Consider the following 16,790-nt stretch of genomic DNA (forward strand, 5'->3'; position numbering starts at 1 on the left):
TGGCATCAAGTCATTTATTATATTGACTTATCCTTTTGATATCTATAGAATTTGTAGTGTTGTTCTCTCGTTCCTAATATTGATAATTTTTGTTCTTTATTTTAAAATTGATTACCTGTGTATAAGTTTATCAATTTTATCAGTCTTCTAAAAGAGCCAACTTTTGTGAGGTTTTTTTTGTTTTGTTTTGTTTTTCTGTTTAATTGATTTCAGTGTTTATCTTTATTACCTACTTCCTTCTGCTTATTTTGGGTTTAATTTGTTATACTTCTTCTAGTTTCTCAAGATGCAATCGGAAGTCATTAATTGGAGACCACTCTCCTTTCAGCTGTAGACATTTAGCACTAAAATTCACCCCGAAATATTGCTTTAGTGACATTCACACATTTTCAACATGTTTTTAAAGTTTTTCTCAATTCAGAATTCTAATATTCTCTTTGATTTCTTCTTTGATCTATGAACTGTTTAGAAGTATGCTATTTAGTTTCCCAATTTGAAGAGATTTTCTAGGGATATTTCTGTTATTGATTTCTAATTCAATTCCTTCTAAATTTATTGAAACTTGGTTTATGTCCAGAATGGTCTATCTTGGTAAATGTTTCATGTAACCTTGAAAAGAATGTATATTCTGCTGTTGTGGGGTGGAGTGTTCTATCACAATCAGTTAGTTTAAGTTGATTGGTGCTGTTGTTCAAATATTTACTGCTTTTCTGTCTACTGATTCCATCAATTATTAAGAGAAGGATATTGAACTATTCAAGTATAACTGTATACTTGTCTATTTCTTATTTCAGTTCTGTTCATTTCTGTCTCAGATTTTGACTAGGTGCAAAAACGCTTAAGATTTTTATGTTCTTTAGCTCAATCAGTCCCTTTATAATTATAATCTTCTTTATCCTTGATGATTTTTTCTGTAATAGTGTTTGTTTTAGTCTAATATAGACACTCCAGCCTTTTTTTCCTTTTATTAGTGTTAGTATGGTATATCTTTTTCTGTCGTTTTACTTTAAAATGTATTTGCTTCTTTATATTTTAAATGCATTTTTTGTAGGCAACATAATTGGGTCTTGTTTTTATAATTCATCTATTTATTCCTGCTTCATATTTTAAGTATTCAGACCATTTCATTTACTGTGATGTTGATATGGTTGGGATTTTAGCATATTTGTTTTTTATTTGTCCATTTTTCTATTTGCTCTTTATTTTTCCCATCTGTTGTTCCCCCTTTTCTCTTTTTCTGGCTTCTTTTGATTAATCTAGTATTTTTAAAGATTTTTACCTTCAAGTGAGGTTACCACTTCACATATAAGAAGCTCCCAATGGTATACTTCCATTTCTCCCTTCCCAGCCTCTACACTATTATTATCGTAAAGTTTACTTTTACATTTATTATTAATGCAATGCAATATTGTTATTATTTTTGTTTGAACTGTTCAGTATCTTTTAAAGATATTTACGACCAGGTGCGGTCGTTCAAGCCTGTAATCCCAGCACTTTGGGAGGCTGAGACAGGCGGATCAGCTGAGGTCAGGAATTCGAGATCAGCCTGGCCAACATGGTGAAACCCCCTCTCTACTAAAAATGCAAAAAATTAGCTGGGCTTGGTGGTGCATATCTGTAATCCCAGCTACTCAGGAGGCTGAGGCATGGAAATTTCTTGAACCTGAGAGGCAGAGGTTGCAGTGAGCCAAGATCATGCCACTGCACTCCAGCCTGGGTCACAGAGCAACACCTTGTCTCAAAAAAAAAATATAAATAAATAAAAATAAAAATAAATTAAAGAGATTTAAATAAAAAGAAAAAAGTATTGTGCATTTATTCCTGTAGCCACCTTTTCTGGTGCTCTTTGTTCCTTTGTGTAAATCTGTAATTCCATCTGGTCTCATTTTTCTTCTACTTAGAGGATTGCCTTTAACATTTCTTGTAGTATGGATCTACTGGTGTGGAATTCTTTCACCTTTTATATATCTTAAAGTCCTTTTTTTAGTTAGTAAAATGTATTTTTGTTGGGTATAGATTTTTAGGATGACAATTTTTTTTTCTTTAGTATTTTAAATGTGTTGCTCCACTTTCTTCCAGCTTGCCTATTTTCCAGTAAGAAGTCTGCTATTATCCTTACAATTGTTCCTTATTCCTTAACAGGTCTTTTTTCCCCTGGTTGTTTTAAGATTTTCTTTTTATCACTGTTTCTTGAGTACTTTGATACTGATAAAGGGCTGGGAAACACCCAAATTCATCATTCACTCCTGATAAACAGAATAGTTCTTTAAGACTTAATAATTGGCAGGTCGCAGTGGCTCACGCCTGTAATCCCAACCCTTTGGGAGGCTGAGGCAGGTAGATCACAAGGTCAGGAGTTCGAGACCAGCCTGGCCAACATAGTGAAACCCTGTCCTTACTTAAAAAAAAAATACAAAAATTAGCTGGATGTGGTGGCGGGCACCTGTAATCTCAGCTACTCTGGAGGCTGAGGCAGGAGAATCACTTGAATCCGGAAGGCGGAGGTTGCAGTGAGCCTAGATCATGCCACTGCACTCCAGCCTCGGTTAAAGAGCAAAACTCCGTCAAAAAAAAAAAAAAAAAAAAAAAAAAAAGACTAAATAATCATGGGTTCAATTTACTGAGTACCGGTCTTGCTGTATCACAGTCTGTGTGATAAGATCATTTAATCTTCACATCCACCCTAAGAGGGATAAGTATTGGCCCGTTTTACATAGGTAGGAAGAACTTATGACTAGAACTGTTAAGTTTGGTGTCCAATTCTCACAAAGCTGTTTAATGGCATATGTAAGAGGAAAATTCGAGTTTGACCTCAAAGCCTGGGTAGTAAATCATCACATTTGACTCTTGATATATATTCAAATGCATTTGTAATCCAATTAATTTTATTTTAATTTTATTAAAGTAATGATGTAGATTTAAGGATAATCCTGAGGAGTAAGACAAGAAGAAAAAGGGGGAAAAAAGCACAAAGTAAAGGAAAAGGGTATGAAATAGATCTAAGTTTTTGGTGTTTACAACAGAGAAATTCACTTTATTGTGGAAGAGAAGTAGCTCACCAGGGTTATCTACAGCCTGGATGAACTATTCCCTCAAGACCATGTGATTCCCGGGTACCTTGAAACTGCAAAGAAGATACTATGGATTGCACAAGTGACCCATGCACTAGAAAAGGCATAATTTTAATGGAACACTGCCTCAACATTCTGCTTTAAATATCAGTCCTGTGCACAGTTTTAAAAATGAGTCACTTTATAGAATATCATTACCTCTGACAGAAAATTCAAAATTCTGGCCAGGCACGGTGGCTCATGCCTGTAATCATCCCAGCACCTTGGGAGGCCGAGGTGGGTGGATCACTTGAGGTCAGGAGTTTGAGGCCTGACTAGGCAACATGGTGAAACTTCCTTTCTACTAAAAATACAAAAATTATCCGGGCATGGTGGTTCATGCCTTTAGTCTCAGCTACCTGGGAGGCTGAGATGGGAGGATCACTTGAGCCTGGGAGGCGAAGGTTGCAGTGAACCGAGATTGTGCCACTGCACTCCAGCTTGGGTGACAGATTGAGACTCTGAAAAAAAAAAGAAAGAGAGAGAGAGAGACAGAGAGAGAGAGAAAGGAGGGAAGGGAAGGGAAGGAGAGGGTAGGGGAGGGGAGGGGAGGGGAGGTCAAAATTCTGTATCTGGATTTCTAGAATTGAGGACCAGACATTGGAAACTGATGTCCTCACTAAGAAAATGATATTCTAGTTGAAAAAAAAAATAAAACTTACATTGCTATCTTTTTTTACTTCCCCATTGCATATTTGTTGGCTTGTTTTATCTCTGCTGTAAGACTGTTATCTTCTGGAGGATAGCTACTGCTTAGTCAAGTTGTGTTTTCCACAACATCTAGAACAGAAAACATTATAAATGTTTCTGCAGTAAAAGAATAAATGAGGCGTGGCTATGTTCTCCCCACTTTCATGTGGAGAAGTTTACTATCAAATGTAGTATGTACATGAATCATAGAGTATTTAAGAAACTGGCCCATCAAGCTGTTGGCTTTCTTGATGGCTGATTGACCAGTTCATCCCTGACTTCAAGGGCTTAAGTAAGTGCCCAGACACTAGTTGCTAATGCTGCAGATAGAGCTGAAGCACTGGCCTGGTCTTTGTCACTGTGACCCATCCTCTTCTAAGAATGGCTCTATTTTCTTCTACAGTGCTTAATTCAATGTTAAGCATTGTTGACTTACTGAATTGGACAAAAACTGAATGTCTAAGATGAGCCAGTTGGTATTTCAGTTCAGAAACTAGGAAAGTGGAGAGTTTGGGGAAACTTTCCAGAGGAGAGCCACAGCTCAACCCCAAGGTAATGCTAGAGATCCCTGAACATTTGTGCACTCTGATCTCTGGCTACCTTACAGAGCCAGGTAACTTAATTTCTTCTTCCTTATTCCTTAGGGCAAGAATATCACAGCATGGGCATGAGTAGCTTGAAATTGCTGAAGTATGTCCTGTTTTTCTTCAACTTGCTCTTTTGGGTAAGTGTGTCTCTTCTGAGCATGGTTAAGCTCACCTTTCCCCAGCTAAGCTCTCCTCTCTCCTCTACTGAAGAGGCTGGTGTGGGGTAAAATGCATGCATGTTTGGGTCATGTCCAGCACAACCATCCTAGAAACAAAGGAATAATAATTTTTCCCCTCTTCCTGCCACAGAATAAACCTGCAAAATTGAAAGGTACTAGTGCAGTTATTAATGGAGGTGCTGTTTCTCTCTGAGGGCTTTAGTTTACTACTACTTATAGCTCATATATATAGGTGAGAAACCTGAGACTGTGTGCTTTGGGTATTGAGTGCCTCTGTTTTTCTTGTCTTTTTTTTTAGATTCCTTGAAACAATAAGTGAATGAAAGGAAAGTCACCCTTTCCGGGGAGGTTTCACTGTACAAAATTCAGCAATTGAATTTCAGATACAGGATGGGTTGGTACTTGTGTATATGAGAAGATTATTATAAGTTTGGCTTCTCTAGTTTTCTGCCTAGCAAGATGAGCTTCCTCAAGCAGGACATCTTCTCTACATGGTCATGGTTTCCACAGGGAAAGCCATGTGTGAGTGACTGAAATAAGGAACAGGAAGTTAGACCTATATATAGTGAAGATATTGTGCGGCTCACAGGAGTGCTTTTTCCTTGGTATTTCGAAATGGGTAGGAAGAGTTGTGAGTAGGTCTCCACATGAGAAAGCTGAGATTGCCTCTCCAATGTAAGCATGGAAAAGTTTGGTAAAAAAATTGTTCATGAGACTCTGATTGAGCCAGTTAAAAATAAAGTGATTCTGATCTCAAGGAAGTGAGAATATGAGGAGATACCCAAGAACCACATTTTGCTTCAGGATGTTGTGGGATTCTTCCTTTCAGATCTGTGGCTGCTGCATTTTGGGCTTTGGGATCTACCTGCTGATCCACAACAACTTCGGAGTGCTCTTCCATAACCTCCCCTCCCTCACGCTGGGCAATGTGTTTGTCATTGTGGGCTCCATTATCATGGTAGTTGCCTTCCTGGGCTGCATGGGCTCTATCAAGGAAAACAAGTGCCTGCTTATGTCGGTGAGTCCTTACAGAGATGTGGTGCCCCAAGTCAGGGAGATGGTGCCTAAGTCCCAGGCAAGATGTTTTTTGGTAGGTCACTTATAGGCACAGAAAGATCTTAGGAAAATGAGATTGGTACCTCAGATCAGCCAAGTCTGCCCAGACCAATAGTATATTATGTATGACTAAGGTCCCATGGACAGGTGAGAGAGGGCATTGCTATCCCCCTTGGTAGCCATTTTACACTGCTAATAATGACCTTTGTCATTATTATAATTCCCCTTCATAGCATTTTATTTTTTCTTTATGTCTGGATGAAACCAGGTGTCATCTATCTTCCAAAATCCTCCTCATGCTAGCTATTATTATGTACTTTCAGGATCTGACTCAGAGTCACTAACTAATGGAAAAATAATTTCTAGATTCTTTCCTCCCCAAATGCCAGAGGATGCTTCCTTAACTCATATATGCACAAGATACTCCATAGAGATCCAACTTAGTTGAGGGCTCTGGCTGCAGCCGTTGAGGTCTAATGTGAGAGATGCTAGAGCCTTTTGCATATTGCCTATCAGGTACTATCCCGAGGAGTACGTTAAGGCTTAGGTTTTGCCTGTAAGCACAGTGCCTGTAGAACACTGAGCTCTGCATTTCTCTAGTGTTCCCAGAACAGAGCTTGGTGTAACAGTGCCACTCTACCAATAGATGTGGGTTTCTAATCACCTTGGCTCTTCCTTAAGTCATCTGGTTAATCTTTTTTTCCATTATGGTTCAACTTTTTCGTGGTGTTTTTTTTTTTTTTTTTTTGGAGATAGAGTTTTGCTCTTGTTGCCCAGGCTGGAGTGCGATGGCATGATGTCGGCTCACCACAGCCTCCACCTCCCGGGTTCAAGCCATTCTCCTGCCTCAGCCTCCCGAGTAGCTGGGATTACAGGCATGCACCACCATGCTCGGCTAATTTTGTATTTTTAGTAGAGACAGGGTTTCTCCATGTTGGTCAGGCTGGTCTCTAACTCCTGACTTCAGGTGATCTGCCTGCCTTGGCCTCCCAAAGTGCTGGGATTATAGGCGTGAGCCACTGCGCCCAGTCGCTATGGGTCAACTCTTAAACTGCAGCCAAGAGAAGGAATAAAAAAAAGTCCCTCTTCTCAGATAGTTCTCAGACTAATGGCAAAGGATGGAAGATAGCAGACATGGGGTAAGGTAAATGTTTTAAGCAGTCAAAATTAATGTTGAGGTAAAAAAGGTAAAGGAGAAGGAATAAGTGAAAATGTTTTCTGTTGTGTGTTATTAGCATAAAGGGAGTAAGCATCGGAAGCTGGAAACAAATATGAGTTAGAATCATGGCTAGGACCCTTCTTTTCACCATTGTATAGGGCTCCTCTCAGCCACTACCAGCAGTCCTCCACACAGAGGTATCCTGATCTTGTAGAAAGGACCAGGCCCCAAATGATCTAGTTTATTGAGCTTTTGCTTAACTGCTTCAATAGGTAGATGTCAAAATTGCTTAACTTATTCAACAAATGGTGTTGTGTATGTATTACGCATATAGTGCTCTGATAGACACAGCAGGTAGGAGAGAACAAAGAAGACAGTTGATCTGCCCTCTAGAGTCTAATTGTAGAAAAAAAACCCACATATTTTCACAAAACAAAAGAAGGCTTACAAAGGCCTGAGGAGGCAGAACAGGAACATCCTGCACATGTGCAAACACTCCTGGATGCTCCCAGAGCTGAGTGGGAGTGGGACGAGAATGGGGATCAGTGCTGTGAGAATGTATCTGCTTTGTCCCAGTTCTTCATCCTGCTGCTGATTATCCTCCTTGCCGAGGTGACCTTGGCCATCCTGCTCTTTGTATATGAACAGAAGGTAAGTTATAAAGAGCACAACTCATTGTCTTAATACTGAAAGTGGGGAGTATGCAGTGGAGAAGTTGTTACAAAATTACAAAATAAGTCCTATAATAGAGATAGAAATGAAATGGAAGGATAGAGGAAAGAGAGAGTAATTGTAATTGGGGGCAGAAAAAATTTGTATGAAAGAGATTGTATCTGAGTGGTATCTTGAGGGGTGCCTGGAAAGAACAGTAAAACAAGTGTCTCTTCCTCTACTTGCTTTCCTCTGTATGTTTGGCAGGAGAGAATGTCTGCCTCAGTGCCTAAGGATAGTCCTTGCTTTAATTGCCCCTTTTCCTCCCTTGTAAAGCCAGAGCTCTAGAAGGAAGCAAGCCTACTAAATACTTCTTCTTTCAATGTCATCTCATGCTCAGCATGTATGCCCATAGATAAACAGCATCCCCTCACCCTTAGTTCTGAGGAGACCATTTGGAAGGGAAGAGCAAGTGGAACCACTAACCTATACTGGAAATTCCTTATTCCTTGAACTCACCTGCTTTTTACCATGTCTCCTCTGCTGGAATGTGCCTGCCCAGCTGAATGAGTATGTGGCTAAGGGTCTGACCGACAGCATCCACCGTTACCACTCAGACAATAGCACCAAGGCAGCGTGGGACTCCATCCAGTCATTTGTGAGTACAAGTGGAATCCTCTTCAGATCAGCCCAGACTTCATGTTCAAGTCTAAAACCCTGGGGGCTAGTTCCTTTTTCTGGAAGTTTCAGAATCTAAGGTCCACACTGCTGAATCCCAGAATAATGCCTTGGCTATCACAAATATGGGAGCCCAGTAATTAGTCTGATTAGTACAAAGTTCTCTACATTCTCTCTTTCATCCTTTTCTAACATGAATAGGTTTATTATCTAAGTTCTACTAGGATGTGAAGAAGACCCAAACACAGCAAACTGGATTAGTTTATGTATTTTCCAAAATTTTACTGAAAACAGCATTGTATAACACAAGAAATTGCCATTGAATTCCTGAGTTGCCCAAATCAGGCTTGTTACATAGCCCACCAACACCCCATTCCTCATGCGCTGTTTCCACCCACAAACATGTATATGTATATGTACAGCATATACAAGCTCTGCGTTCCTGATGTGATGTGTTGGGAGATAAAGATGGAGCCTTGCACCGGTATAAACTATTTGTGTCTCAAAACAGTACCACTATGACTGCACGCTGGCTTAGTGTGGAGTAGAAGAAATGGCACAGGAATTAGAACCTGGAGACCACAATTGGGTAGCCTTGGGGAAGTCCCCTAACTTCTTTAGATCTCCAATTCTTTATTTTTTCAATTCAGTTTAGAAAACTTTTAATTATATAATTTTTAGAAATATGCGAAAGTAAAGAGAAAAACAGAAAAATGAATCTCTCAACTCTTCAATAATTAATATTTTCCAGTGTCATCTCCTCTAATTCCCCACAGTTTTTTTGCTAGAATATGTTAAAACAAATACTAGACAATATATTATTATTATTATTTTTTTTTTTTTTTTGAGACGGAGTCTCGCTCTGTCGCCCAGGCTGGAGTGCAGTGGCGCGATCTCGGCTCACTGCAAGCTCCGCTTCTCGGGTTCACACCATTCTCCTGCCTCAGCCTCCTGAGTAGCTGGGACTACAGGCGCCCACCACCGCGCCCGGCTAATTTTTTGTATTTTTAGTAGAGATGGGGTTTCACCGTGGTCTCGATCTCCTGACCTTGTGATCCGCCCGCCTCGGCCTCCCAAAGTGCTGAGATTACAGGCGTGAGCCACCGCGCCCGGCGACAATATATTATTTCACCCACTAAATATAAAAGAACTTCTTTTTAATACACCTAAAATTTTGTAATTTCTTAATACCACTAATAAAGCATATAATTAAATTTCCCTAATTTTCTCAAAAAATTTTAATTGACTTGTTCAAATCAAGATCTTAACAAGGCCTATGTGTTTATATTTGAATGATAGGTCTCTCTATTTATCTTTTAATCTATAATAGTACCCCTCTTTGTTCTTGCTTTTTGTGGAAAGAAATTAGGCTGTTTGTTCTTTAGACTTCTCCACTCTCTAGATCTGGCTAGTTGCTTCCTCGAGTATTTTGGTATCAGGGAGTCTCTGTCTCCCGTAAGCCCCGTGAACTTAAAAGTTTGATGTGGTTTTTGTTTTGTGATAAGATTGCAATAGCCGTCACTTCCTATTGCATCATGTAAGCAGGTACATCATGTTTGATGGTCCTACTTTCTGTGATCTTAAGACTGTCTGGTGAGTCCAAGGGTGGTCAGCCCAATCCCTCCATTATGCAGTCCCTGGGTGCCTTATTCTTGATCTGTAAAATGTGACTAGATTAAGCACAGGGGTCTCTACTCCACAGGGATCTTATGGGAATGAAATGGTATAACAGATTAGAAAGCAGTTTGTTTCAAGGAGCCCATAGTAATCAGACCAATTCTGGACTTCTGCTATAGAGTCAGTTCTGAAGGGCCCACCATTTCCTCTAAGGTCCACAGCTTTTTTTCACTGTCGACTTTCTAACCATCATCATTTTGGGGGTTTGGCTTTTAGCTCCGGTGCTGTGGTATAAATGGCACGAGTGATTGGACCAGTGGCCCACCAGCATCTTGCCCCTCAGATCCAAATGTGGAGGTAATTTTGTTAGCAATGTTTCTGTTATTGACCTCTTTGTTTAAATGTTTAATTACCTTGGAAACTGCAGTCATAGAAGACCTAGACCTTTTATCGAGAAACAGGGGACCTTGAATAAAAGAGAGGCCAAGGCAACAACCTTGGGTAATTAGAAAAGTCAGAAAAACATAGGAACAAAATCATTTAGACTAGAGACTATGATCTTGCTACACTAGACTATTACATTAGAGGGGAACAGTTTGTGTGAAAGTAGCAGAGGGTTGTGTCTAGATATTTCTTAAGCAAGAAGTAGGTCTCCTTATGGTTAAAAGTGAAATGAATAAGGTCAAGATAGAAAAGTTTCCCCCTCTCCCTCTTTCTCTGCTCTTCTTCCTTGGAGATGGCAGAATCCAGCCCCTTAGGGAAATGAATCATAAGTGAAGGAGTAAGGAGTTGAGGGAGACAGAGTTAGTGGAACTATTGAAACAACCTGTCCAATTAATTTGGATCTCCAGAATAGGCTCTGAGAAGAAGCCATAACTATCTTCCAACTAGACCAAATCCCTGAGGTCTTGTCTCCTCCTGTTATCTGTTCCTGAAGGGGTTTGGAAATCTCCAGGATTTTTCAGGTTTGTGGAGAAAGACTAGGACACGCACTGACCAGCAGCTGCCCTGGTGCTTGGTGGGGCTTTGATGGATTTACTGAATGTTGAAGCAGAAAGTGAAATGCAAACCAATTTTAGTATTGCATGCCGTATGTTAATCTCTGATCAGCACTGAGTATTCAAAGACAGTAGGATGTCGGTTGCTGACCTGCCTCTTAGAAGCTAGTTTAACTCAGCAGGTAAGGATCTAGGACTTCTACATTAGGTACCACTGTAATGATAACAATACCAGAAAAGTCTCTAGTTTAATATTTCCCACCTTATGCCTGTTTCTTCATTCATGCAAAGAAAATAAAAATATAATACCTAAGTCTCTTTGTATTACATAAAGCAAAATGCAAAGCACTGTATCTTCCAAATAATCCTCTTGATATGGTGGAATTTGTAACTGAAATGTTTAGAGTGGCATCATTTGTAACTGAAATGTTTTCTAGGGTTGCTACGCGAAAGCAAGACTGTGGTTTCATTCCAATTTCCTGTATATCGGAATCATCACCATCTGTGTATGTGTGATTGAGGTAAGCGCTTAATCACAGGGTTACTGTGAGGATTACATGAGTTAAGTCAGGAAAGGTTTCAGAATAGTACCAGGTACACAGTATTTACACAATAAATGTTAGCTATTTTTACTAGTATCTGAATTCCCCCAGCCAAGTAGCAAATAATGTAATTAACAATTTACTTTAAGGTATATAGAAAATGTGCTGTAAGAACGTCTCTCGGCAGGGTGTGGTGGCTCACGCCTGTAATCCCAGCACTTTGGGAGGCCAAGGCGGGCAGGTCACAAGGTCAGGAGATCGAGACCATCCTGGCTAACACGGTGAAACCCCGTCTCTACTAAGAATACAAAAAATTAGCCGGGCGTGGTAGCGGGCGCCTGTAGTCCCAGCTACTCCAGAGGCTGAGGCAGGAGAATGACCTGAACCCCAGAGGCGGAGCTTGCTGTGAGCCGAGATCGCGCAACTGCACTCCAGCCTGGGCGACAGAGCGAGACTCTGTCTCCTAAAAAAAAAAAAAGAACATCTCTCTGGTCAATTTATTCCTCAGAGATATGGGTGATTCACCTGATTCGCAGTCAAACAGAAAGCCAACAAGCAGACTCCCACTTTGATCCTTCCTCAGCTGGTCTCAAAAAGACGAATTGATAAAGTATTTCATTTGAAAACCTGATCTTGCATGTTAAGGGGCTGATGATGAAAATTGTAATCAATTTCCTCTTTGTTTCTGTGCTTAGTTTGACAAGTGATGGGTGAATTGAGGGTAGTTTTTTGTCCTTTTTAATAAAAAAGGACAAAAATAATGTGATATTTCTAACATTTTTCCACCCAAGTGTTGGGTATATCATAGATTAGTTAAAACTCAACCAGGAAGCTCAGAGAAAATGACTTTTCTCTGCTTGGAAACAAAGGAGGCACAGAGCATGGATAGAAATAAGTCATTGCACAGTGTTCAGTGAGCAGAATATGACCATCCTAGTAGCAGGGCTTCTGTGACTTCCTCAGAAGATAAAACATGCTCCAGTACTTTACAGCCTATTATCTTGTCATCATTGACCCCGTTTCTCTCCCCACTGCTATTCTTTAACTAAAGGAAAGAGCTCCTGAGAGAGACTTGAAAGTAATGGTGGGAAGGGTGGTTTCAGTGTAATGGATACATTCTTTTTCTCAGAGGCCAATCCCAGAATTGTGAAAGAAATGGCTTTTCTTATGAAGACTTCAAATTTTCCCAACTCTTTTCACAGGTGTTGGGGATGTCCTTTGCACTGACCCTGAACTGCCAGATTGATAAAACCAGTCAGAGCATAGGGCTATGATCTGCAGTTGTCCTGTGGTGAAGAGACTTGTTTCATCTCTGGAAATGCAAAACCATTTATAGCATGAAGTCCTAAATGATCACCTGCTGGATGATCCTCCTCCCAGCCTTTCCCTTTTTAGTCCCTGTCTTATACAACCAGAGAAATGGGTGTTGGCCATGCACATCCCACCTCAGGCAGCAAGACAATCTTTCACCCACTGATGGCAGCAACCATGTCTCTCAAAGTGGTGAAACTAATATCTGAGCATTTTTGAGACATGAGAGGCAAAGAGAAACTGGATCTAATGGCCCAACATCAAAGGGTGAACCCAGGATATGAATTTTTGCATCTTCCCATTGTCGAATTAGTCTCCAGCCTCTAAATCATGCCCAGTCTTCTCCCCAACGTCAAGCAAGAGACAAGTTGAAGGGAATTCTGGGGCCAGGCTCACTGGACCATTGTCACAACCTTCTGTTTCTCTTTGACTAAGAGCCCTGGCTACAGGAATTACACAGTTCTCTTTCTCCAAAGGGCAAGATCTCATTTCAATTTCTTTATTAGAGGGCCTTATTGATGTGTTCTAAATCTTTCCAGACAAAAACTATCCAGTGATTTATATCCTAACTTCAACCAGTAACTTAGCTGATAATCACAGTAAGAAGACTTCTGGTATTATCTCTCTATCAGATAAGATTTTGTTAATGTACTATTTTACTCTTCAATAAATAAAACAGTTTATTATCTGAATCACAATATTCCTATATATCAAACACTCCTTCCATGACCCAGCCTGATTACCCTGATTAATGCACCAAGCCAGGTGTATATTATCTACTGCTGCATAAAATATTACTCCAAAATTTAGTGGCTGAGGACAACAAACATTTATTATCTCCTGGTTTTTGTGGGTCAGGAATCTAGGAGCAGTTTGGCTGGGTGATTCTGGTTCACAGTCTCTCATGTAACTGCAGTCAACATGTCAGCCTGGGCTGCAGTAACCTTAAGGCTCAACTGAAAGAGGATCTACTCTCAAGCTCTCTCACCTGGCTGTTGTCAAGCCTCAGATCTTTGCCACTTGTGCCTTTCCACAGGGCTTCCTTATGACATGGAAGCTGGCTTCCCCGCATTTAAAGACATCCAAGAAAGAGCATGAGATTTGGCACCCAAAACAGAAGCCACAGTTTGTTGTTGTTGTTGTTGTTGTTGTTTTGAGACGGCGTCTGGCTTTGTCACAGGCTGGAGTGCAATGGTGCAATCTTGGCTCACTGCAACCTCCGCCTCCCAAGTTCAAGTGATTCTCCTGTTTTAGCCTCCTGAGTAGCTGGGACCACAGGTGTGTGCCACCATGCCTAACTAATTTTTTTTTGTATTTTTAGTAGAGATGGTGTTTCACCACGTTGGCCAGGCTGGTCTTGAACTCCTGAGCTCTGGTGATCCACCCGCTTCAGCCTCCCAAAGTGCTGGGATTACAGGCGTGAGCCACGTCACAGTTTTTTTTATAACCTCAGATGTGCCACCATATCATTTCTGCCATATACTGTTTTTAAAAAGTGAGAATATGGCACATGTATACATATGTAACAAATCTGCACATTGTGCACATGTACCCTAGAACATAAAGTATAACTAAAAAAAAAAAAAAAAAAAAAAAAAAAAAAGTGACTTGAAATGTTCAGCTCACATTCAAATAAAAAAAAAAAAAGGAGATTATAGACAAGGGTGTAAATCTGTAGTGGAGAGAGATCATTGGAGGTCATCTAAGAGGTTGCCAACCCCACCATATTTGTTTGGTCAAAAAAAGAAGCTAAATTGAATTGTCTATAAGCTAAATTTAATTATCTACATATAACTACACTTTGTAAGGCAGAAAATAAGACCACATTTAATAGGCAGCCAAATGTAGAGAAGGCAGAGAAAGGGATAGAGAAGAACTGGTTTCTGTTCTTGAAGTTTTATGTATCGTCTCCCCTCCCCCTTTAAAAAAATTAGTCATTTCAGTGGTAGTCTATAGAAAAGCCTACAACTTTTGCATTTTCCTGAGACAAAGAAGTAGCAGAGGAGACATTCTCTCTCTCGCTGTTTTTTGTTTTTGTTTTTGTTTTTTTTCTGAGACAGAGTTTTGCTCTTGTTGCCCAGGCTGGAGTGCAGCGGCGTGATCTTGGCTCACTGCAACCTCCACCTCCTGGGTTCAAGTGATTCTCCTGCCTCGGCCTCCTGAGTACCTGAGATTACAAGCACACGCCACCACGCCTGGCTAATTTTTGTATTTTTAGTAGAGACAGGGTTTCAGCATGTTGGTCAGGCTGGTCTCGAACTCCTGACCTTGTGATCTGCCCGCCTTGGCTTCCCAAAGTGCTGGGATTACAGGGGTGAGCCACCTCGTACCCAGCCTTTTTTTTTTTTTTTTTTTTTTTTTTTTTTAAGATGGAGCCTCACTCTATCACCAGGCTGGAGTGCAGAGGCCTGATTTTGGCTCACTGTAACCTCCGCCTCCCTAGTTAAAGCAATTCTCCAGTCTCGGCCTCCCGAGTAGCTGGGATTACAGGTGCACATTACCACGCCTGGCTAATCTTTGTATTTTTACTAGAGATGGGTTTCACCATGTTGGCAAGGCTGGTCTTGAGCTCCTGACTTCAGATGATCTACCTGCCTCAGACTCCCAAAGTGCTGGGATTATAGGCGTGAGCCACCGTCCATGGTGAGACATTCTCTTGATTGTCACAAGTTTCAAAAGTATCTCACATTAAACATACACAAAATGAAACTTATCATTCTATCTTCCAAATCTGCTTCTCTTCTTTGTTCCCCATATTAGTGAGTGATAACATCACCCACCTAGTTTTCCTAGCCAGAAGCCTAGGCTTTGTCCTTTTTTTTTTTTTTTTTTTTTTTTTTTTTTTTGAGACGGAGTCTCGCTGTGTCGCCCAGGCTGGAGTGCAGTGGTCGGATCTCAACTCACTGCAAGCTCTGCCTCCCAGGTTTTTACGCCATTCTCCTGCCTCAGCCTCCCGAGTAGCCGGGACTACAGGCGCCCGCCACCTCGCCCGGCTAGTTTTTTTTTTTGTATTTTTTAGTAGAGACGGGGTTTCACCGTGTTAGCCAGGATGGTCTCGAACTCCTGACCTCGTGATCCGCCCGTCTCGGCCTCCCAAAGTGCTGGGATTACAGGCTTGAGCCACCGCGCCCGGCCTAGGCTTTGTCCTTAACTGTAGCCTGTCTTTTACTCCCAAAAACAAGTCACCATCAGTCATGAAGCTCTAAGGATTCACCCACCAAGTATCATTAAATTCACTCATTCTCCCTATTTCATTAACTGCCTGTATTCCTTCAACAGTCTACTATCTGCTCTTCTAGTATTCACCACTGGCCCTTATCTACACTATTCTGCATATAGCAGCCAAAGTAATATTTCTAAAACATAAATGTAGTAATGACACTTTTATGCTTGAAACTCTTCAATGACTCTGTTGTTCTTAGGATAAAGTCTAGTTTTTTTTATTGATTATAGCTGTCAAGTCCTACAGGGGATGGCCCACTCTTAGCTCTCTAGCCTTCCTCTTGCCATTCTCACTTTGTTTTACTCACCAAGAGAATACAGCACATAGTGCATCTTAAAAGAAGCATGCTTAGATTTACATTTTAAATGGGTATATGTAAACCTCTCATAATAAGGCTTTGTGAACAAGGGCAAGAAAAATCCTTTAATAGCATGCTCCCACTTGCTTACAGCAAACAAATCAAACCAAATCAATCACTAAAAAAAAAAAAAAAAAAGAAAGAAGAAGTACAGACTGAAAGGGAGAAAGAAGAAAGAATTCTAAAGAATAAATTTCAGGCATTAAAAAAAGTGATCGCAGATGGAAAGTCTGAAACACAAGAAGGATCAAAGAGAAGAGAAGAGGTAAATACGTGGAAAATATAAATGACCACTGATTTTATAAAAGTTATAACAATGTATTCCTTGAATATAAACAAAAGATAGAAGGTATAGCGAGATGGTGGAATAGAATACCAGTTTCCCCTCCCCACCCAAGGACACCAATTTAACAACTATCTAACACACACAAAAAAACACCTTTACAAAAAACAAAAATCAGGGGAGTCCTCATAGGACCTGCTGTTAAGTTTGTATCACTGAAAGGCACGCTGGAGAGGTGAGTAAAACAGTTTTGAATCTCTAATGCGACCCTCGGCAGCAGCAGCATGATGCGGAGAGCGTCTCTGGGTGCTGCGGGAGGGAGAACACAGCAATTGTGAGGCACTGAAC

At 40.6% G+C, this 16,790-nt stretch overlaps 1 protein-coding gene across 2 annotated transcripts in view; it reads left to right on the forward strand.

The window, feature by feature from the left end:
* Positions 1-13,267, forward strand: part of CD53 (CD53 molecule) — a 29,132-nt gene extending 15,865 nt beyond the window's left edge. For both annotated transcript variants that reach the window (XM_050746889.1, XM_050746899.1), the window contains 7 exons: positions 4,445-4,524; positions 5,396-5,584; positions 7,358-7,432; positions 7,995-8,090; positions 10,004-10,084; positions 11,163-11,246; positions 12,470-13,267. In XM_050746889.1, coding sequence (XP_050602846.1) covers positions 4,462-4,524; positions 5,396-5,584; positions 7,358-7,432; positions 7,995-8,090; positions 10,004-10,084; positions 11,163-11,246; positions 12,470-12,541 — 660 coding nt within the window. In that variant the 5' untranslated portion in view covers positions 4,445-4,461 and the 3' untranslated portion in view covers positions 12,542-13,267. The remainder of the gene's footprint in view (positions 1-4,444; positions 4,525-5,395; positions 5,585-7,357; positions 7,433-7,994; positions 8,091-10,003; positions 10,085-11,162; positions 11,247-12,469) is intronic.
* The last annotated feature ends 3,523 nt before the right edge of the window (positions 13,268-16,790 follow it).

This window comes from Macaca thibetana, chromosome 1 (genome assembly GCF_024542745.1).
Source record: "Macaca thibetana thibetana isolate TM-01 chromosome 1, ASM2454274v1, whole genome shotgun sequence".
Lineage (NCBI taxonomy): Eukaryota > Metazoa > Chordata > Mammalia > Primates > Cercopithecidae > Macaca > Macaca thibetana.